The sequence below is a fragment of the Giraffa tippelskirchi genome, chromosome 6 (assembly GCF_054371585.1).
Source record: "Giraffa tippelskirchi isolate mGirTip1 chromosome 6, T2T-mGirTip1v1.2.pri, whole genome shotgun sequence".
NCBI classification, from domain to species: Eukaryota; Metazoa; Chordata; class Mammalia; order Artiodactyla; family Giraffidae; genus Giraffa; species Giraffa tippelskirchi.
Window position 1 is genome coordinate 89,267,910 of NC_137280.1, and position 21,565 is coordinate 89,289,474.

The 21,565-nt window shown below is 58.4% G+C and overlaps 2 protein-coding genes across 13 annotated transcripts in view; one reads left to right on the forward strand and one right to left on the reverse strand.

Moving 5' to 3' along the window:
• The first annotated feature begins 1,619 nt into the window (after window positions 1–1,619).
• LYL1 (LYL1 basic helix-loop-helix family member) lies at window positions 1,620–7,602 on the forward strand. 3 transcript variants are annotated; one of them, XM_081504460.1, is made up of 5 exons: window positions 1,620–2,252; window positions 3,199–3,554; window positions 3,637–3,728; window positions 4,801–5,210; window positions 7,291–7,602. In XM_081504460.1, exons 2-5 carry the CDS (start codon window positions 3,220–3,222, stop codon window positions 7,369–7,371), a joined length of 918 nt encoding a protein of 305 aa, XP_081360586.1. In that variant the 5' UTR covers window positions 1,620–2,252; window positions 3,199–3,219; the 3' UTR covers window positions 7,372–7,602. The 3 variants fall into 3 exon arrangements, with proteins under 3 accessions (XP_081360586.1, XP_081360588.1, XP_081360587.1); XM_081504462.1 differs by lacking the exon at window positions 7,291–7,602 and having other exon boundaries at window positions 1,620–1,771; window positions 2,032–2,252; window positions 4,801–5,963; XM_081504461.1 differs by lacking the exon at window positions 7,291–7,602 and having other exon boundaries at window positions 1,620–1,771; window positions 4,801–5,963.
• The window catches only part of NFIX (nuclear factor I X), a 105,143-nt gene continuing 89,323 nt past the window's right edge, over window positions 5,746–21,565 (reverse strand). For 6 of the 10 annotated variants that reach the window (XM_081504435.1, XM_081504436.1, XM_081504433.1 and 3 more), the window contains 2 exons: window positions 14,292–14,383; window positions 5,746–9,972 (listed from right to left, as the gene is read on the reverse strand). In XM_081504435.1, coding sequence (XP_081360561.1) covers window positions 14,312–14,383 — 72 coding nt within the window. In that variant the 3' untranslated portion in view covers window positions 5,746–9,972; window positions 14,292–14,311. Of the gene's footprint in view, window positions 9,973–14,291; window positions 14,384–16,450; window positions 16,599–21,565 lie in introns of all 10 variants that reach the window. The other 4 variants (XM_081504429.1, XM_081504428.1, XM_081504431.1 and 1 more) reach the window with 1 other exon arrangement.

Below are 21,565 nucleotides of genomic sequence, written 5' to 3' on the forward strand. Positions count from 1 at the left end.
TTAGGGTGGTGGGGAGTTAAAGGTTGCCTGCAAGGCGCTTTTGTTTGTTTAGTCCGTAAGTCGGGTCCAACTCTTTTGCAACCCCTTGGACTGTAGCCCACCAGGCCCCTCTGTCCATGGGATTCTCCAGGCAAGAATACTGGAGTGGGTTGCCATTTCCTTCTCAAGGGGATCTTCCTGACCCTCATCTCCTGCACTGCAGGCGGCTTCTTTACAGCTGAGCCACCGATTTGCTGGCGCCTGCGATTCCTAAGGTGGCCACGGGGCGGCAGCCGTGCGCTCACGCCCGTGGGGGCCTTTACCCTCTTCCCCTTCTTCCCATCCTCCAAGCGTGGGCGCGCCCCCAGTACTCAGACCTGTCCTCTAGGCACTGCGCCCGCATATGGGCTCGCGCCCCAGTGTCTCTTCCTCGCCGCCTGGTTTCTCTGGCCCAGCTGCCCCTGAGGGCCCCAGGGGCGGAAACCGGACCGGAACCAGGCGCCTCCTGCATCCGCTCCAGACCAGGTGCTTCCTGCCCTAAGGCCCCTTGGGCTTGCACACTGAGGCACCCGGCAGCCTGTGGCAACCCTTTCCCCGCCAGAGCCGGGGAGGGTGGCAGCATTAACGAGAGACTGGGGCAGAATCCCCACCCTGCCACGTGGTAGCTGTGGGTCTGTGCAGGCACCCCCTTACTGGCATCATATCATCTGTACAATGAACCTAAACCTAATTGCAGAGCCCATCTAGTAGGCATCCCAGAGTTAACTCAAACATTCAGAACTGTACTCTTGCTTCCCTGGACAGTAGGATGGCTGTTTGTGGGGTTCTGGGTTTCACTTGATTCCCGAGTGTTAGCATGCTTAGTGACTCAGTCGTGTCTAACTCTTTGCCACCCCATGGACTGCAGCCTGCCAGGCTCCTCTGTCCATGGGATTTCCCAGGCAAGAATACTGGAGTGGGTTGCTGTTTCCTTCTCCAAAGGATCTTCCTGACCCAGAGATTGAACCTGTGTCTCCTGCATTGGCAGGGGCCTGCCTGGGCACTCCTGCAGTCACACTGGGGAAAGCATGACTGACCCAGGTGGAAGCATGTCAGGGATGGGAACAGGGTCGTCTCTGCTTACCTAGTTGTACCAAGCTCCACTCCCTGCATGAGCTCCAGCAGGACCTTGAGCTTTATCACCATTCCAAGATATTAACCCAATGCTTCTTTATCACTGTCCACCCTGAAGTGGCCCACACTGTGGGACAAAGGCCAGGGACCTCTGAGCTGGGGCCATGTGATCCTGTGGGGAGAGGCCCCGGATGGTGGGGACCTGGTGGGTGCACCTACTAGAAGTTTCGGCCACTGGCACTGGCTGCACCTCCCCCAGCTGTGGTATTTTTCTCTCACCCTCCTGGACCTGGCATGGCGGTGTGGAGGGTGCACCAGGGGCCCAAGACACTGGCCCAGGCTGGACACCCAGGGCCAGACTGTCAACACTGCTCTGCAGTCGGTGCCCCACTCCAGGGTGGGGTTGGCAGAAAACTGAGGAGGCACTCCTGTAGAAAGAGGAACCGGGCAGGCTGAGGAGAAGAAGGGGGCCCCCGGGTCACGAGGCCCCAGCAGGGCCGGAAAGGACTCTCCACCCCCATCAGCACGGGACAAGGGGTATTCAAAGCTGGAGGACAGACCCAAGTAACATAGGGACTGCTGCATTTCTGCCTCAGTTTCCCCTCTGCATGCAACCAGGCACCTCACTCCCAAGGGTGTGTGCTGGAGCAGGGATCCTGCAGTGCCTGAGGGACAGAAGGTGAGACCTTGAGGGTGACAGGCAGTCTTGCCTGCGCCGGCGGGGGGCGGGGCCTGGAGGCCCGCGCTTGGGGGATCCCCGCCCGCCGGGTTTCCTCCGGGGTCAGCCCGGCTCCTTATCAGGCGCGGCCAGGCAGCCAGGCCCTTATCTGCACTGGCCCAGCATCCTCCGGCCGCTCTGCCAGGGGTGAGAGGGAGGAAACCGGGCCGCCAGGGGCGGGGAGAGGGTGGGCGGCCTGGAGCTGCTCACTTTCCCTGGAGGGATCTGCCCTGTTGCCGCTGCTGCTTCTGCCGCGGTGGCCCTTGGGAGCCAAGGAAGAGGGGCGGCCCGACGCCACAGCCCGGACTGGGCGACCGACTACCTGGGCCACGGAGCACAGAGGCTGGAGCAGGGGGCTGGTGTCTCGCCTGAACCTGGAACTGCATCCTAGCCCTGGAGGACAGAGTCAGGGCCATCCGCAGGCAGCCAGAGCAGTGCCGGGGTAAGAGTGGAGTGGGCCTGAAAAGGGCGGATCCCAGACCCACCTGCATTCATTCATTCTTTCCTGCCTTCATTCATCTGGTGGGCCCACTAAGTAAGAGGCCGAGCAGCTTCCCCAGGGTCTAGCTAGGGAAGACAGGGCAGGGGGGCTAGGAATCCCTGATGTTGCTGGGACACACCAGACCGTGAGGCCAGGAGTGAGCAGGGATGTGGAAGCAGGGTGCAAAGGGGTGGTTACTGATTGTGGGTAGGGTGGGTGGGAGGATGCCAGAGCCAGAGAGAGGACTTGTGCATGACTGTGTGCTGGGGAGTAGGGTTAGCATCCGGAGTCATAGTGTCAGCAGTGGAGTCATGGGGCTTGTAAGGGGGAGATTTGGGGGGAGGGGGTCACTGGAGTGATTATGGAGGACTTTCAGGGTCTGACATGGAGACAATGAGAAGAGCCTCAGGGTTATAGCTGAGGGCCCCATGGTCAGCCTGGGGGCAGTGGTAAGTGAAGGTCAGTCAGCCATGGAGAGTTTGCAAGGTCCATGGTGTCAATGAAGGGTTTTGGATCTGAGGGTTACGGGGGCATCCTGTGGTCAAAGGGTCTGTTATGGGTTCCCTGCCTTGCCCTTCCCTCCAGGCTCCAGGCCAGAGTGGGTTCTGGAAGAAGGGAAATTTGCTCAGGGGCTCCACAACTAAGTCCTCATGGGTCGCAGACAGCTGAGAAGCATCACTGCTGAGCTCAGTGCTGCCCTGGACCTCAGTGGGCACTCCCTGTCCTTGTGTTGAAGCCTCTCCCATGTCCTGGGAGTTTCTGGGCCCACTTCCCATCTGCCTTTGCCCGTTGAACTGCCATCCCCCCCCACCCCAGTCTCCCTCCAGGTGAGGGCTTGCTCTGTTGGGCTAAGAGTAGGGGGTGTCATCTGCCTCCTCCCTCCCCACTGGCTTCATTCCTCCCACAGGTGAGCACCCCCTCGGGGTCCATGTGCCCGCCAGAGGCCCAGGCGGAGGTGGGCCCCACCATGACCGAGAAGGCCAAGATGGTGTGTGCTCCCAGCCCGGTGCCTGCCCTGCCCCCAAAGCCTGGCTCGCCTGGGCCCCCAAAGGTGGAGGAGGTGGGCCACGGAGGCTCCTCCTCGCCACCCAGGCTGCCCCCTGGCGTGCCAGTGATCAGCCTGGGCCACACCAGGCCCCCAGGGGCAGCCATGGCCACCACAGAACTCAGCACCCTCCGTCCCCCACTGCTGCAACTCTCTACCCTGGGAACCGCCCCACCTGCCTTGGCCCTGCATTACCACCCTCACCCGTTCCTCAACAGGTCAGTGGGGGACCGGGGCCTGGGGGGAATCCAGGGGCAGGTCCTTACCCACAAGGCATTAGTGACCCACGACCCCTTACAGCCTCTACATTGGGCCAGCAGGACCTTTCAGCATCTTCCCTAGCAGCCGGCTAAAGCGGAGACCAAGCCACTGTGAGCTGGAGCTTGCTGAGGGTGAGTATGGGCTTATGTCTGCCCAACCCTCTCTCCGGGGGCCCACGTCTGCCCTATAACCTTCCACTGGGAAAACACTGGGAAAAGTGATGCCACTGCACACAGACACACACAGGGGCTCGGTACTCAGGTTACACCCATGTAGCAAAACCACAGACCCATGGCCAGTTCTACACAACCCCCATCACCCAACAAGCCACAACGATTCATGGCAAAACAGCACAGCATGGGGGCTCCACTGGCATGCACAGCCACACAGGAAACAGCCACAGGGCAACATCCACTCAAGAGACAGCCACAGGACCACAACCACACAAGAGGCAGATACACAACCACAGCCACTGAGGTCCATGGCCTCACAGGAATTAGCCACACAACCACATGGCAGTGATCACACACCACAGCCATGTGGATATACAGGAGTTCACACGACCACCTGAGAAAGAATAGGACTAGTCACGATGAAAGAAACTCTCAGACTCACGAGCACACCCAACCTCACAGAGGGACCACACAGAATAAGAATCACAAGGACAGCTCTCCAGCCACATTCCCTAGGGAACTGCAGCCATTGACATAAAGGAGTGGACAGAGGTACAGGAGGCTTCCGTTATCTGCAACTTGGGCCTGTGATAGTCCTTGTCTAGGCAGCTTGGGGGCTTCCCTCCTAGCTCAGCTGGTAAAGAATCTGTCTGCAATGCAGGAAATCCAGGTTTGATCCCTCTGTCGGGAAGATCCCCTGGAGAAGGAAATGGCAATCCACTCCAGTATTCTTGCCTAAAGAATCCTATGGACAGAGGACCCTGGCGGGCTACAGTCAATGGGGTGGCAAGAGTCGGACATGACTGAGCAACTAAACCACCACCACCAGGCAGCTTGGGGGTGGGGGGTGCGGGAGGTGCTAACTGAGCTACACGTGGATCCTACACGTGAATCCCTTGGATGGAGAAAGCCTCAGTCCACTGCCAGTGTTGAAGTCCCCCAAGAGGGTGTTGGGAGCCTCAAGTAAGGGTAGGTGGGGGTGCCTGCCTCTCTTGGGCCATGGCGCCAATCCTGCCACTCCTGTCCTCAGGGCATCAGCCCCAGAAGGTGGCCCGTCGCGTGTTCACCAACAGTCGGGAGCGCTGGCGGCAGCAGAACGTGAACGGCGCTTTCGCTGAGCTCAGGAAGCTGCTGCCAACGCACCCGCCCGACCGGAAGCTGAGCAAGAACGAGGTGCTCCGCCTGGCCATGAAATACATTGGCTTCCTGGTGCGGCTGCTGCGCGACCAGGCAGCGGCTCTGGCCGCAGGCTCCGCCCCTCCGGGGCCCCGCAAGCGGCCGGCGCACCGAGGCCTGGACGACGGCGGCGCCCGTCGCGGGCCGTGTCGCAGGGCCGAGGTAGTGGCGCGACCCCAGCCCGCGCCTTCCGGCGGCCCCGACAGCAGCCGCGGCGGTACGGGCCGACCCATCAAGACAGAACAAGCGGCTGTGAGCCCAGAGGTGCGATGACCTCCACGGTGTCGTCTCTGAGCCGAAGGGCACTGGGAAGTCAGCCCAGGGCCATCTAGGAAGGGGAGGACGACGTGCTCGTAGGGCCTGATCTGGACCGAATTCCCCCGAAGAAGGACCAGGGAGGAGTCCCCTACAGGGGAAAGGGCCCTGCGGTCCCGAAGGGCGACCGTCGCCCCCAGGGGCTTGAAGACCCTTTTGTCGCCCACGGCCCGCTGGAAGTGGCCTTGTCCGCGTACTCCTTCCGCGGGGTGAGGTCCGGGAACCAACACATCAGAGCGGCCATTGGACCCAAAGGGTGCTTAATTTTTCCGAGCTGGGGTCACCGAGGGAGTTGAGAAGGGACCTGAGAACATGCTCCTTTCTCACTGGCGCCCCCTCCCGGCGACTGAGAGATCCGCACTCCTCGACGGCGGCGGTGGCTGGCCTGGCTCGAGGCTGTGAGGCGCGGAATCCACGCGGCGACCCCATCCCACCGATCCCGAACCTGTCCCGCACGACTGCGTTAGCGAAGGCTCGGGCGCTCTTGCTTTTGTTTTTCTTTATTTCTTTATTTCACATACACATTAGCCATTCAATGGAGAAGCCGGAGAGAGTCAGGCAAAGATGGTATAACAGAAGCGCAGTGACGGGGGCGGGGTGGGGTGGGGTGGGGCGGGGCGGAGAGGGAACGTACGGGCTGGCTGCCTACTTGCATTCCGCTAGGACACTGAAAACCCAGAAAACAAAACAGACAGTAAACTACCCTTGTTTCTTATGTATCTCAGTGCAGAGACGGGGGTGGAGGGCAGAGAGAGGGGGAGACCAGGCTGAAGGAAGAGGAGCGGAGGGGCGGGGACGCTAAGGGGGAAGCACACCAAATCCATTAGTACTATATATAGAGATACTCGTATATACTGCGTTTCTTAGCCTAAGAAGAAACTTGTTTGACGGGACGGGCGGCCTTTGCGGTCCGCGATGCTGGTGCTGGTCGGGCGCACGGATCTCCCGGGCCGAAGCGGGGCTGGCCCAGGCTGGCTGGCGGGGGGACGGGGGGCGCCCCAAGGGTGGGTGGGGGGAGCAGAGGCGGGGCTGGGGTGCCCCTCGGGCTCTCGATTGGGGGACGAAAATTCTCGTGACTTTATTGCTCCTTTATTTTCTCTCGTGTGTGGGGGAGGGTCCATTCAGCACGGTCGGGGTGGGGAGGTGGTGGGTCGTCTGAGCCACCCGGCCCCTCTGGGACCCAGAGCGCGGCGTCCGCTCCGCCAGCACGGGGGTGAGAACAAGGCACTAGGTCGGCCGGCCAGCGCGGGGGCGGGTGTGTAAGGCAGTCGACGGGGGTTGGTTGCAGGGTGGGTAGGATGGGGCTGTGTGCGGGGCCGTGTGCGTGCGTGCGTGCGTGCGCGGGCCTGGGCAAATCGACCTGTCAGCTTGGCTGGTCCTATCCTGGAGCGTCGAGCCTTCCCCGTGCTCCCCGGAGGGTGACGGTGGTTGGGGGCGGGGGTGGGAGGAGTGATGTCGAGTCGCGGGCGCCGGGGGCAGGGGTAGGGTGGGGTGGGGAAGAAACTACCAACTTGCCGAGCGCGCTCCTGATAATGCTGGTGAGGGTCAAGTTGGCGTCTGGCTCAAAGAAGGACGCTTTGGGGACCTCTGAGGGAGGGAGGGGACCTTTGTTCGTTGGCATTGACCTCTGCGGGGGAGGGGCTGGGGACCCGCCGCCGCGCCCCCGGGCCCGGACCGTGGATCGGGCGAGGAGGGGGCGCTGGGCCCCAGGGAAGGGACGCCCGGGGAGACCCGCGGCCAGAGCAGCCCGCCGCCGGGCGCACGCCGCTGTCCCGTTCCGTTAAACTCAACAAAGAAGGGATATGCGTGTTCCTAACAAGTGCAGGATATTTAATTGATTCATAAACTTATGTATAATAGTTTGTGGGTTTTTTAAAACGTACTTTATAATGTAAGAAGCACCAGGGTTTTTATGTTGAATTATCTTTAAAATAATTTTCTCTCGTCCTTTTCCTTTTTGATCTTGTGTTGCTTTTTAATGTCGAGGTTTTTTTTTTTTTTAATTCTAAAATGTGAACGTTTCCTTCAGCCCTCCCACCGAAACCGAGAACGAACGACGAAGCAAATAAAAACCCCAGATCATCCTCGTCAACGCAGGAAAACGACTTAAAAAAAAAAAAAACTGAAAACGAACAAAAAAAAAAAAAAAGGAAAACACTCAGCTTTCGTTATCCCCGCGCAGGGCGGGGCAGGCCCGGTTCTTTTAGCGTCCCCAGAGCCGCGAGGACATTACAACAAAAATAGAATTTTTTTTCTTAATCTCTTAACATACAAAGATAGGAAAACTCTCTGATGCATTGCACTTGGTTCAATGAAAAAAAAAAAGTTCATTTCCCCCATATATATTTTTGTGGGTTTTTTTTTCTAACACGTCCCCACATCTCCTGTCGCCCTCGTCTGCCCCTCACAACGACACTTAGGAAAGGAGCGGCCCCCCAACCCCGTGCCCACCCGGGCAGCCCTACAGGGCGCGCTCCCGCCCCGGCCTAGCTGGCCTGCAGCTTCCGACCTCGCCTGGGCGGGCGCCCCGCAGACCCCTGTCCCCGAGGGCCCACCGCGCCCGCCGCCCCGATTGTCTTCGAGGGAAGGGGTGCGTGCGGCCGGGCAGGGGGACGGGGTCCCTTCTGCTCCCCTCTCGGCTCTGACCCTGTTTAGCCAACCAAACTGAAAAATCATTGCACTTTGACCGCGCGTCACGCCCGGCCCACCCGGCCCCCCACCAACCCCCGCCCTACTCCCCACGACCCCCAGGCTCCCGCGGGTTCCCCCGTCCCCTGCTTCTCAGACCCGGTCCTCCCAGAGGGCTGCACGCGGATGGGGGAGGGGATTCGCTTGACTTCCAACAAAAGCCACCCCTGGGCCCAGCCACCTCCTTGATTCCAGCTGGGGAGGAGGCGACCGCTCGCTGGCCCCTTTGGCCCCAGGTGAAGGCCCTCCCCTCCTTCCCTCCCTCCGCTTGGGGCCACAGCCTCACAAACTAGATTCACAATAAATAAAGCCCAAAACCCACCCCTATGTGGTGCAATGTTGGGTTGCTTGACTTTCAGAGGATCCTGACCTGTGCTTTGTGTTTTCATACAGTTAAGGAGAGAGAAAGAGAGAGGCACAAGGACTCCAGAAAGGGGCGGAGGAGGGAGATGCAGGGAGGAGGGAGTAAGGCACAGAAAGACAGGCCAGCGGGGCCAAGTCACACCCTGGAGGGGGGCTGGGCGTGCTCTTGCTCCCATCCCTCCCGGGGGGGGCTTCTGAAGACCCTCTGGACATGCCCCCAACCATCCCTTGGAGGAGGAGGGGGCTGCGGTGGGGAAGAGGGGGGGGGGAGAGCTACTTCTTGCCGTGTGTTCTCAAATTGTTCCCAAGTTGCTCAAATGGAGGGGTTCCCAATTGCAACAGCAAAGACTGAAACAATGAGTGCCCCACCCCTAAATAAAGAGTAAAGACATTACAGCTGAAATCCAGAGAGAAGTGGCCATGGGGGTGGTGTGGTGGGGGAAAGGGGGGGGGTAGGGCAGAGAAAGCTCCAAAACACTTTTTGAAAAAGGACGACACCCAACACCCTCCAAAGGAACTGAAAGTCGGCGAGCAGGACGCCTACCTAGCGCAGGTGGAGGTTTAGCTGACGGCAGCGGCGGCAGCCGCCTCACTCTCGCTCAACTCCGGGGTCCCCTTTCTGCTCCACTCTCCGGCCCCGCCGCGGCAGGGCTGTCTGCGTGAGGGGCAGGGGTGGGGACCGATGGGGCAGAGCACGGGCACCTGCATGCGGGGCTGGGGTGTGGGCGCGACCTGGGGGCCCATCTCCCCTCGTGGCCGGTCAGGACGATGACCTTCCTGGCCTGCCTCGGGAGGGAGGGGAGAGGGCACCTGTCCCGGGCTGGGAGGGGCCGTCTGGAAGAGCATTCCGATTTTTTTCCTATGGACTGTACAGAGGGGTTTGGGGCCTGGGTAACTGGCCCTGCAGCTCAGGGTGGGGTGGCAGAACACCCTCCTTTCTGGAAGCATGAAACTAGCTCCAGGAGATGCCCCCTTCCGAGCCAGGGTAGGGGAGTACTTCTAGCCCAAGGGAGGGGCGGTGGGATCTCAAGGCTACCCTGCCTCACCCAGTCCAGGCGAAGAAGCCGGAGGCAAAGGCGGGGAGGGAGGGAGGGAGGGAGGAGGGAGGGAGAGGGTGGAGTCTGCAGGGGAGAGCCCTTGGGGTCTGCACCCCATCATCTTTACAAGCTGGTCCTCTGAGCTCCCGAGTGAAGCTCCGGCTGGGGTCGAGGGTAGGGTTCCCCTGGGAAGGGTGAGGGTAGGGGACAGGCCCCTTCAGAATTGTGCTGGTTGCTTTGTTTGGGGATTGTGCTCCTTCCCCAGAAGGCCAGGACGGGATGTGGGGGGAGGAAGGCAGTTCTGCATCCTTTCTTTCTGTCCTCTACTTGACAGAGTCCGTTTTGCATGTTTCTTTCTGCTTGGCTGCTGGCGCACAGCTCCACCGAGACCTCTTCTGAGGCTCTCTGAGAACTGAGCTGCTTCTGGGGGCCTGCAGGGGTCCCCGGGCTGGAGGAGAGAAGGGCTGAGTGGCTGACGACGTCTAATTTTTGCTTTTCGGTGGGGCTGGGCTGGGCTGGGGGATTTTTTTTTCCACGTCTCAAAATTTCTTCTCCCCCCGTTTGAGGAACCTCTTCTTTTCACTTTGTCATTTCTTTTGTCGATCTTATCAGAGGAACCAGGACTGAAATAGGACAAACAAAAAAAGAGGTGATATTGAGATGAGCAGGGGTTGGTGCCTTCTTGCCCCGACCTGGTCCTGGGACTCCAGGTTGGTTCCTAAAGCCCCAGAGGGGTTCCACCTCCGGCCGAGTCAAGGACACCAACACCTCCTGCAAGGGTCCCTTCTATGGGAATCCTATTCCCCCAAGAGACCCGCCTCCAGTGGTAGAGTCCAGCTGGCCTTCCCGTGGGCACAGTGCCCAGCGGGTGGGACCCCCATGGCTGGCGCTGGCATGGGCACAGACCTGGGATCTGGCCATGTTTCCAATTGTTAGGTTTTTGTGTGGGTCCTGGAGCAGGGGGGAGGATGCCAGGCTACAGCTTTTGTCCCCAGAGGGGTCTGGGGAGTGGGGTGGGGGAAGCCCAGCTTCTTGATGAATTTTCTTTCTGTCTCTTTGGATTAAAAGCAGAAATTCCCATCTGTATACCTCAGCTAAGGTCCCACAGGCTGAAAGGCTGGGGAGGGGTAGTTACCACATGACTTTTGTCCCTCACAGTATCAAGCCCAGGGGAAAGGATCAATAGCCCAGTGGGCACGACGCCCTGGGGAGCAACCTGAGGCTCCTCCAGTGGGTAGCAGCTTCCCTCAGGATGCCAGCAGGGGGCGCTGTCTTTCCATAAATGCTCTGGCAGCCGCTAGGCACAAAACACACCCAGGGTGGACCCCCGGGACTGGGCTGCCTGGCAGTACCCTGCACAAAAGGCTCTGGCCCCACCTCATGGCCAGACGGATGGGGCAGTGGTTGTGGTGGGGGAGCTCCTCTATGGTCTACAGTGCCTGATGGTACCCTTGGGGCAAAATTGAAGGAGTCCTTGAAAATGCATCCTGGGGTCTCTCCCAGGCACTGGGTCACAGACTCAGGTCAGCAGAGGCCAAGCACAGCTAACTATAGAGCATGCACAGGTACAGACACATTCTATCCCCACTACAACCCTGCACAGAAGCCAGCTGAAGGGAAGGTGGCTGTCCTGCCCAAGGCCACACAGCCCACATAGTAGAGCAGGGGGCAGCTTCGAGTCTATGCTCCTCACTGCTACGTGTGGCGCATTCCCAGGGAGGCAGGGTCTATGGGGACCAGGACACCTGCACGTTGCCAAGGCTGCAGCCAAGGCTGCCACATCGGGGTGAGGGCCTAGGGTGGCTAGGTCAGCCAAATTTTCAAAAGAAGCTGAAAGTCCAGACAATTTCATGTGAAATTTTCCAATATATAAAAGGCATGTTTTAGTCATACAGATTATGCCTACTGGTAAGGCTCTGGTTTGGAACTGCAGGCCATCGTCCACTGTGAGATGGAGACTTCGAGTTCTAGAGTTAGAAAGGGCCTTGATTCTATGAGCGAATGGATGTTTACTGGACATATTGTGGTAGTCATTTCCTGATGTATGTGAGTCAAATCGTTATGTTGTACACCTCAAACTATACAAGACTATCTGTCAATTATTATCTCAACAAAACTGGAAAAAGGAAGAAAGAAAGGGCCTTGGAGATCATCTAGAACTCTGTGATGATGGAAATATTCTCTAGTTGTGCTGTCCGATGCAGTGGCCACTAGCAACACATGGCTTCTAAGCACCTGAAATGCATCTAGTGTGCCCAAGGGTCTAAATTTTTCTCTAGTTATTTAAACAGCCATATGTGGCCAGTGGCTACCACACTAGACAGTGCAGATGGGGGAGTACTTGGCAATGTGGGGGTTTGGAGTTGCCATGGTGATTGGGGGCACTGCTCGCATTTACTGGCAGGTGAAGACACCACCCTTCCTGCCACGTGTGGACAACATGCACAGAGGAGACCTCCCTTCCTGTGGGGGAGCCCCTGGAGCCCCTACCCAGAATCCAACCCCATCAACTGATTTGAGGCCAGATGGAGGCACAGGGGGGTCTGGTAAGATGTGGGCGGAAGCCAGGACTGAGGCCTTCCCAGAGCAGCTGGGGGAGGGCAGCTGCAGCAGCAGGCCTCTGGCCAGAGGAAGAGGGGTGCTTCCTGGGTGAGCCCCTGGTCCCCACAGGCTCAGGTGTTAAGTGTTCCCTGGGATGCCAAGGAGACTACACTGGCACCTTTACACACCTCCTTGGCTGTAAGCCCACCTCCCCCCTTCCTGAGCGGGAAGAGGCTGGGATGACGGGACAGGGAGGGCCTGTTTGGCCCCTCTGCCCATGGCAGGCCAGACCAAGACCCCAGGCTGGCCCCTGCAGGGGTCTTCTGAGGTGCACGGCGGCAGTGGTGGGGGGACAACCACCAGTGCTCAGATTGAGGGGCCCCCTCAGTGGAGGAAGACTCCAGTTCCGGTTCCAGGCCTAGAGTTAGGGACAAAAACGACTCCAATGGGACACCCTGGCGCCGCCCCGTGGGTCTGGAACGGGAGGTCTGCTGCCAAGCCTGGAGTGGCTTTTTCTGCTCACCCCTCCCTGTTTCGTGAGCCAGGTCCAAAATTGATTAAAACTAAGTAAAAAGCGCTGCCCAGGGAATGACAAAATTGCTAAAATTCTCTTTTCTTCCCTCATTCTATTGTTCTCTCTCCATCTGGTGCTCCAGAGATCGGCTAAAGTCACTGGTTACTGTGGAAACCACCCCCCACTGTACCCCCTGCACCCGCTGCAGCAGCCTGCCTGCCCCCAGGCCTGGGGGCTCCCTGATCAGCTTGTCCAACTCCTCTGGCCCCCCAACCCCCATCCCCAGACACACCTGCCTGCTCAGGGCCCTGGGCCCCAAGGCTCCTTGTAGGAACCAGGGGAAGAAAAAATGTTTCCCAAACTTGCCTCAGATTCTGAGTTGGCCCCACTATCCAACCAAAGTGAACAGAGAAAGTGAAGCAGGGAGAGCATGTGGAGGCGGAAATGGGGTGAACGGGGAGGGAGGGCTCGTGGCAGTGGTCCCCGAGAGTGAGCAAGCATGAATATACTACACAGTCAGAGCTGCAGGGCGGACAGCAGGAGGGGGGGTGGGCAGGCAGGCACACTAGAGCCCTGCCGCCTGGTGCCAGCCCCAAGCCAGGAGGGGAGGCCCGCCTGCTGTCCCTTCCACTGGCACCCCCTCCTGCCCTCTACCAGCAGGGCTCTCGCAGCCTCCCTGGCACAGAGCGGAGGGGGCTGGCTCCAGCCCCTGCTCGAAGCCATTGTTTTTCTTCTCAACACCCCCAAGTTCAAGTTCATCTGGGTGTTACATCATGTCTGGTTGCTCCTGGAAACCAGACGGGTCAGACGTGACTCTGGGGAAAGGGGGTGGGAAGCTGGAGGGGGCTGAAGTTCTCCTCCCCTCCCCTCCTTGCCACTAGGGAGCTCTGAAGTTTGAAGTCTGACAAAGTTTTTGGCTTTTTTTTTAGGGAGGGAAAGGAAAAGGGAAAAAAAACAAAACCTTAAACCACACACACAAAACTTCCATCCACCAACTTTCTTTGGACCTGGGCCTCAGAGCAAAGAGAGAGCGGGAGCTGAAAGAGGTGGCCCGGGGGCTAAGGAAGCTTCCGAGGACTTGGGCTCACAGGGCGGTGTTTTTGTGCAAAAGTAAAAGATCTTTGCCTGTTCTCTCTCACTCCCCAGAAGCCCCACCCTGTAAAAGCTGCCTGGGCCCTGCTCCTGGGGCTGGTCCTCCCTGTGCCCTGAGGGCCTGGGCTCTACAGGCGGGCGCCAGCCTCCTAGGGACAGGAATAGGGCAGAAGGCCTGCGTGCACCAGGGTGCAAAGACGCCTGTGCAAAGCCGGGTCCAGGGGCCTCCAGCAGCGGGGCTAGGGAGGACATTTCCTCGTGAGAACCGGGGGCAGATGGCAGCAGGACTAGGGGCTCCAACAGCCTGGCCACTCCTCTGACAGAATTCACAGGACTTGGGGGAGGTACCTCCAGGGCAGCTTTGGGCCCTGTCTCACCCCCAGTGCCAGAGTCTCTGGGCACGTGGCCCACCCAAATCCAAGGAGAGGGGAGGGCCAGGGGCAAGGACATGCCCCAGAGCAGAAAGAAAGCAACCAGGCAGACCCTGTTCTCCTGATGGAGCCTCCCACTTCCATGTTTGCTTCCACCAGGCCTGGCCCAGAGCGCCTCTAGCCTTGGGTCCTTGGCTGCCTTCCCCAGGGCCAGGGCTGTCAGAGCTAATTATCCAATTAGCTGATTAGCCAGGGGGCCTGGGGGCTGCCTGGGGAGGCAGGCTCAGCTGGGCGTGCAAAAGCCTGAGCCCTCCAGCCCTGCCCCGGCCTCTTCTCCCGACTGCCCCCAGGACCCTGGCCTCCTCCAGAACACCAGAAGGCCCCCACCCCTGCCTGTGTCCACGTGGTGGGCAGGGCCTCCTACCTGAGACTGCTGTGGGATGTTCAGAAAGTTGCCGTCCCGGGGTCCGATGCTGACAAACCGGTTGGCAGAGGAGGCGCCTGTCGTTGCGAATGCTGTGGGGAGCAGGGGAGAGAGGGAGAGACCCTGTGAGGACTGGGGGCCCACCCAGGCACTGCCCCTTAGGGCTGCTGAGAGAGGGAGAGACTGGGTTAGACCATGCTGCCTGGGCTGAGGCTGGCAGCGGGAAGGCCAGGCCAGAGGGGCCTCCTTATCCTCTCACTGACCAGGAGCTCGCAGTCCCCCAGCCCTGGCACTCCATCTGCCGCAGCCAGGGAAACTCTTTTGCAGCCCTGGAGGCTCTAGCTGAGGCCCTGTGGACCCAGTTCTGTCCCCTCCTCCCAGAGCACCTGAAGTGAGAACCCCTGCTTTCCTGCTGGGCCTCTTGGTTTTGGAGAAAAGGGAGCCCAGGAGCTCTGGGGACAGCCCCACCCTGCTGGGAGAAGGCATCTCAGCCGGGCTACCCCTCCAACAGGGGCGCCTGGTTGGGTGCTGCACCGCTTACCACCCTGGGCCCAAGGACTGGGCCCGTGGCTTGGGAAACTTGAAGGGTCCCAGTAGAGGGCTAAGCTGGGTGGAACAGGTCAGAGAGGGTCTGGGAGCTGGCTGCTGGCTCAGGCACAGGGGTGGCAGGGCTCAGGCCTGGCAGGCATTCTCCTCCTCTGATGGATGAGCCAGCTCCTATGGTGCTGCAGTTCCCAGGGACCAAGATAGGCCAATGTGCAGAGAAGGAGGAGGCCAGAGGGTCTGGCAAAGCCCCAGGGCATGGGTAGCAGGGGCAGTTGTTCTGAGGCCTGAGGGGGCAAACGGGCCAAACATTCTGGAGCTCTTCTGGGTTGTCTGGCTGGAGCCCTACGGAAAGGAGCCGGCCCTGTATCCTGGGAGGAAGAAGTCCCCAGAAAGGATGAGGAGTGTCACAAGCTAACTGGGAGTCCCCCTCCCATCCCTCCCAGCACTGGATACACCCCAGGGACCCCATGCTCACCAGATTCTGTCCATAAGCGGCCCCCAGCCACCCTGCAGCCTGGCCCCCTCCCACCCCACCCACCTCCAATGACCATGACCATGACTTCGTGTCTTGTGGCAAATGCAGATGAGAAGATGACATGAAGAGGATGAAGAGGGGAAAAGAACTCAAACCATGAAAAAAGAAGGTGAGGCAGAGAGCGCGAGGCCAAGAAGAGTGGTGAGATGGGCCACCCCTTCCGCCGCTGTCCCCAAGTCCTGGTCCACAGCCTGCCAGCCCCCAGAGCACTGCCCACCCCCCGCCCACAGTCCCACAGACGGCACACTCTCCACCCTCCACCTCTCCTGTCCTTCACGCGTCGTCGGGTCTAGCTGGGGCCTCTCAACTCAGATTTTTCTCTTCCCTTTGACAAAATTTGTCATCGGTTTAAAAAAAAAAAGAGAGAGAGAGAAAGAGATGAAGTAAGCCAAGGTCCAGAGCCCTTCCTTGTCCTTGGAACATCCAACCTGGGAAGAAACTGAGGGAAAGGGGAGGGATGGGAGGGAGGGTAAAAAAAAAAAAAAAGAGGAACAACGAGAAACCAAATGTGAGACTGAAGGCTGGAGGGGAGGGGATCAGGGGCTGGCCTGCTGCAACTTTAGAGGCCTGAGGGGCCCAGAATGGAGGTGAGGGGGGCAAGGCAAAAAGGGGATGGTGGTGGCGTCGCCTTGTGGTCACATTTAATTTTCTTGGTGCAAGGGGAGGGGCACAACGAAACAACAAAAAAATCAAAAAACGAAAAAACAAAAAATGAAAAAAACAGCAGTTAGGCATGAAGATGGCATGGCTGTGCCTCCCCTCCCCCCGCCCACTCTGGCCAGCACCCCTGGCCTGGGTGCCCCCACTGTGCTCCCTCTCCCGCCCCCCGGAGGGGCCTGGGCCAGGGGCCCCAGCTGGGAGCAGCGGGCGGGCAGGGGGGCTCGTGGGGTGCTGGCTGGTGCAACTAAGGCCCCGGAGGCCAAGGTCGGGGGGCTCAGCCCTGTCCTCATCGGGGCGGGAGGCACTCTGGGTTGGGGGCTTTGGCAGTGAGAGAGGGGGCTCTTCTGTTTGCAGTGGAAACTGTTTGGACGGGCCGGGGACGCTGGGCGTTGTGGTTTTGGTTTCATCGTCCACTTACAAGGTGACGGAGGAGTCAAGGCGGCGCCGTCTGGGGCAGTGCTGGTGGATTTGGAATCAGGCATAGGAAGGGGCACAGGTCTGGCCACTGGAGGCGGCGGTGGTAGCAAAAATGACCCCGGGACTTTGCCCTGGCCGCTACCGTTGGGCTGCGAACAACATAAATAGAGTGACGCATGAAGGCACATCACACACAGACACACGCTCCCCTGCGCGGACACGCCAGCTCGCTCCTGAGAGCCGGTGGCGCTCCCGGCGGAAGATGCGGGGTGGGGTTCTCTCCTCCAGGGCGCAGGGCTGGTGAGGGCGTGAGGCCTCTATTTGGTCTCTCAGGTGTTTCTCTTTTTTTTTTTTTCCGTAGTCCTCTTTCGAAGTGGTGGGAGGGAGGAAGGGGGATGTCCGACGGGTGGTTTGTTATTTCTTAGGGAACAGGTTTTAGGTACCAAACCTTGCCATTTAACTATATAAGCAGCTGCGCTCTGAACTGTCACACTCTGAAGACTTTCTCCTATGGCAGCAAAGATGTACCAGCTTACTCCCTGTGCTCCCCCAAAACACACACGTGCCTCCCCTGGGTGGGCTCCTGGGGTAGGATCAGCTGACCCAACCAAGGCCCACAGGCCCACCAGCGTGTGCCCAGTGTCATGGCCTCGGGGGGAAGCCAGGGCCTGTGCCTGAGAACAGTGGATGCTAGCCTATCTGCTACAGAGCAGCCCAAGAAGAAAACCCATTGCTGGCAGCCCCAGTTCCCCCAGAAGCCAGGACCAGCTACCAGAGCCACGAACTGTCCATTATTCCCTCTTGCGCCTTAAACTTGAGTTTCCCCCTCCAGGCCCGACGTGTGGTCTTGTGTTCATCAGCCTTTGGGGTTCAGGGCATGCCGGCCCCACAGAGAGGGACAGAGGTCCCTGGCTTCCCACAGACACAGCTTCCCTGGACCTTGTGCCTCCTGCTGCTCCAGGCTGTGCCCTCTATGACCACCTGAAGCCTGGGCTCATGGGAGCCAGGCCAGAACTCCTCATCCTAAACTGGCCTCTCTCCTGTGGCTCAAACCTCTGTCCTCCCAGCACCCCCAGGTTTAAGGCCATGGGAGGTTCACAGGCTCTTCCTCCTATTAGCAAACCCTGCAGAGTCCACCCCTACTCTGTCTCCAGCTTTGTCATCCTTCTATCCTGACTGGTCTCACCTGGACTATGAAAATGAGATTCCAAAGGGCTTCCCCTCTGCGGACAGTGTGCTCTTCAGCTCAGCGCCTGGCACTGAACCAGGCACTTCACTCAGGCTGTGTCCAGTCCTCCAACCACCTGAAAGGCAGTGGCTCTTGTTTCTGCCTGCCCCCAGGGGCACTGACAGTGTCTGGAAACATTCTGGTTGACACAACTTGAGGGTGTGGAGGTTGAGGATGCTGCTTGACACCCACCCTATAACACACAGGGCTACCCCCAGGACAAAGACCCAGTGCTCCACAGGCTAGTGGTGCTGAATCCTTAGGAGAAGGGAAGCTCCACTCTCTCCCGTTCACAACAGAGGAAACTGAGGCTCCTCATGGTTAAGCGTTCTAGCCAAAGTCACCCAGCTGCAATGGGAAAGGCCTGAAGTTCATGGCCATGTCTGTCTGATTCCATGGACCCATAGACTTATCAACCCTCTTCCCAAATCCAAAGGAGTTCAGACACCCCAGTGCCCCAAAACCTTCCATAGCTACAATGACATCTGACGTAAAATGTCTCTCCAGTCAGGCTGTTGGTTCCAAGCAACATCATGCAGCCAGCTCTGCAGGGTGATGCTGACACAGAAGTGGCAACTGCCTTCCCTCATTTCCACAGCCTATCTGGTTCCTATCTTGCTCTTCCATCAGGGCAGGAAGTAGAACGATCCCAATGGATCACAGCCTCACTCCTCTCCAGGCTGTCCTGAGCTTGGGCTCCAGGGGTGGTTGGGACACAGAAGCTTTCTGGGCAGCCCCTGCTCCCACAGGGTGGCCTCTGCTTCCTCAAGAGCCTGTCTCCCCCCAGGAGGACCTGAATCACTAATCTCATCTGACAAAACAAATCCTAGCCCGATACGGCCAGACATGGAAAGCTGCTGATTTACAACATTGAGATTCTAGAAGCAAGTCCCAACCAGGCTAGGCTGTCTCCGCTCTGGTTGGGGTACGAGTTGAAGTTTTAAAAATCTCAAGATCTTGGGACTTTGTGGTGCCTTAAGACCTCGTGAGTTAAGAGCTTAGAAGTAAACTAGAAGCTCGGATAGCACCTCCCTTTCATCTGACAGATGAAGATGTGGGCCTGGCCACTCTGCAACTGGAGAGCAAGGCTGAGCTGGAACCAGGCTTTCTGCCTCCCAGAGCCATGGCCTCCCATCAGTCCCTGGATCTTCTCTATCATGCTCACTTGGCAGTCTCTTCTCTATGCCAGAAATACAGCTAACTGGACATTCTCTTTCTGCCCTTTGCGTGTCTTCTAATCAGCAGTTCCCAACCTTTTTGGCACCAGGGATTGGATTCATGGAAGACAATTTGCCCACGGACCGGGGGGAGAAGGGGATGGTTTCGGGATGATTCAAGTGCATTACATTTATTGTGCACTTTATTTCTAATCTAATGCCACTGCTGATCTGACAGGAGGTACCGGTTCATAGCCCAGAGGTTGGGGACCCCTGCTCTAAGTGGATCTCCATTTGGCCTTGGTCTTTACTGATCTGATTTTCTCAGTCAGGGACTTACACTGGGGTCTAAGAGGTACCTGGGAACCATTCTGCACACTGTAAAATTTTGTATGCATGTAAGTTTCTGCAAAGATGGTTCATAACTTCTGATTCTCAGGAGGTTATAATTTACTCCTCTAGTCTCTACATCAGTGGTTCTTGAAGTGGGTCCCCTGACCAGAAGCAGCAGCGTCACCTGGGAACTTGGGGAGAAATGCAGATTCTATATCCCACACCAGAGCTGCTGAGTCAGACTTAGATGAGGCCCAGCCACCTGTGTGTCACCTCCAAGTCACTCTCACACATGCTAAGACTAAGAACTACTACTCTGGGGTGACCGTGGTGCAAGCACAGTCCAGTACCCCCACCCTCTGCCACCAGGTCAGCTGCAGAGCCCAGGGCCTCTGGCTCCTCCTCCACACCATGGTGCCATCTCTAGTTTCCTTTCAGAAATTGGGCCCCAAGGAGCAGGCTCACTGCAGAATTCCACCCCACACCCAACTCTTGGGCACAATAGGCCACAAGAGGGAACCTATAGAGACTGTTCTCCAGCCAAACTAGACTTTCTCTTTAACCAGAGGGGCTGTTTGCTCCCCTGTCAATAAATAGCTTTTTGTCAATGGTCTACTCAGAGCAAGCACCTGCCTTGAGAAGAGAACTTTTAGGCCAAGGAGCCCTTGATCTTTTCTTTGTTTGCCATGCCACATGGCTTTCAGGATCTTAGTTCCTTGACCAGGGACTGAACCCAGGCCCTTGGCCATGAAAGCGTGGAGTCATAACCACTGGACGGCCATGGACTTCCTGAGCCCTTGATCTTGAGTGCTCAAGTGAAGGGGGAGGCTCAGGACCTGGCTGTCAGGATGCCCAGGGATGGACTGACCCACACTCTTGAGGGTTAGCTTTGGTTCTCTGGGTTAAGTCGGTTCCCCAGGTGGGTCACATTTCAATTGAAACCCCAGCTGCCCTCATAGCTGAGAAGCAGGAACAGCAAGGCTCCTAGCCCCTCTGATCCAGATTTCAGAAGCCAGGACCCCTGGGGCTGGGATACAGGCTGGCAGCTCCCGTAGACTCCGCTGGCATCTCTGAAGGAAGCACGGGAGCTGTTGCGAATTGTGTCCACTTTTCCCTCAATACCCCTACAAGTGGACAGAGCTTGTCCAGAGAGGTGGGCAAAACTGTGCATGTGCCAAGGAGCTGCAGAGCCAGCAAAAGAAACCCTCGCAGGGCAGAGGGGAAAAAAAGATGAGAAAAGCGGGAAAGGGGAGAAGAGCAGGAGGGAAGGAAGAAGACTGGTCTCTGTCCTGGACAGTAAGAACAAGGGGGCCAAGCCGCAGCCCTGCCCCACATCGAGACACCAGCACTACGCAAGCGCCCTGCGGCAGTATCAGGCTGAACAGCTGAGGGCCGCCGCCCCTCTCCCTGGGCGGCTTCTGGCTCCGATTTCCGATTTCCGGATGCCTTTCCCTGCCAGGGCACTTTGAGTGTCCGCCACACCTGACCTCTCACAGTGCAGTTCCAGGCTGGACCAACTGGGAGGCAAGCAGCTGGGCCTTCTTATAGTACAGTATGCTGCTGGAGTTCCAGAACATTCCCAGAGGTCCAGAAATCACCATGCCCCAACCTGGAATGGTCTCCCAGGAACTAAACAAGGACCACTGTCCCACTTAAGGGTCACGGTTGGCTCACTACCGTTGGGGATAGTTCTCTGCTCAGTGGATCTGTGTCTCTGCTCTAGGGCTCGCTGATGGAAAAGGACAGTGGGCCACAGAGCTCCATGGGGAGCCGTCTCTCTCCCAGGCTGAGGAGCAGAAAGACTTTATTCCAGAACAGTGACTGACCTGAGAACCCCTCGTTAACAGTCCCGCCAACAGGAGTCTCATGACACAGCCTGTAGAAGGAAACCTGCCCTCTCCCAAGGGCTTCTCACTGGGGATGAGGAAGGTACCCCCAAGCACACTGAATCTGGAGACGGTCACGATCAACACAGCTGGACAGAGGGCGGTGTTGTTGGCATCAAGTGGGTGGGGGCCAGGCATGCTGCTCAGCACCCCACAGTGCACAGGACATTCCCACACCACAGAGAACGAACAGTCCCAAGTGTCAGTAGTGGGAATCCTTGGTCTAGAACCTATCAAATCCTTGCAGCCCTGAGGTTTAAGAGGGGTGTCAGGAGCTAAGGGGTCTGGGCCCGGGTTGGACAGATCATTGGTCCACTCCTGCTACGGGGAAAGACCAGAGGAGGGTGAAGAGCCCAAGGAAGGCGGGCCCAGCCACTGCCCCGTGCCCTCTGGACCGGGATGAAGAGGCACCAGGCGGACACGTGGAGCCCTGCTCCTGGACCCAGAAGACTGAGGTGTTCGGTGGTCCCAGCTCTTGGCTGCTCCAGCCCGAGGTGGGCTCCGGGCCTTGG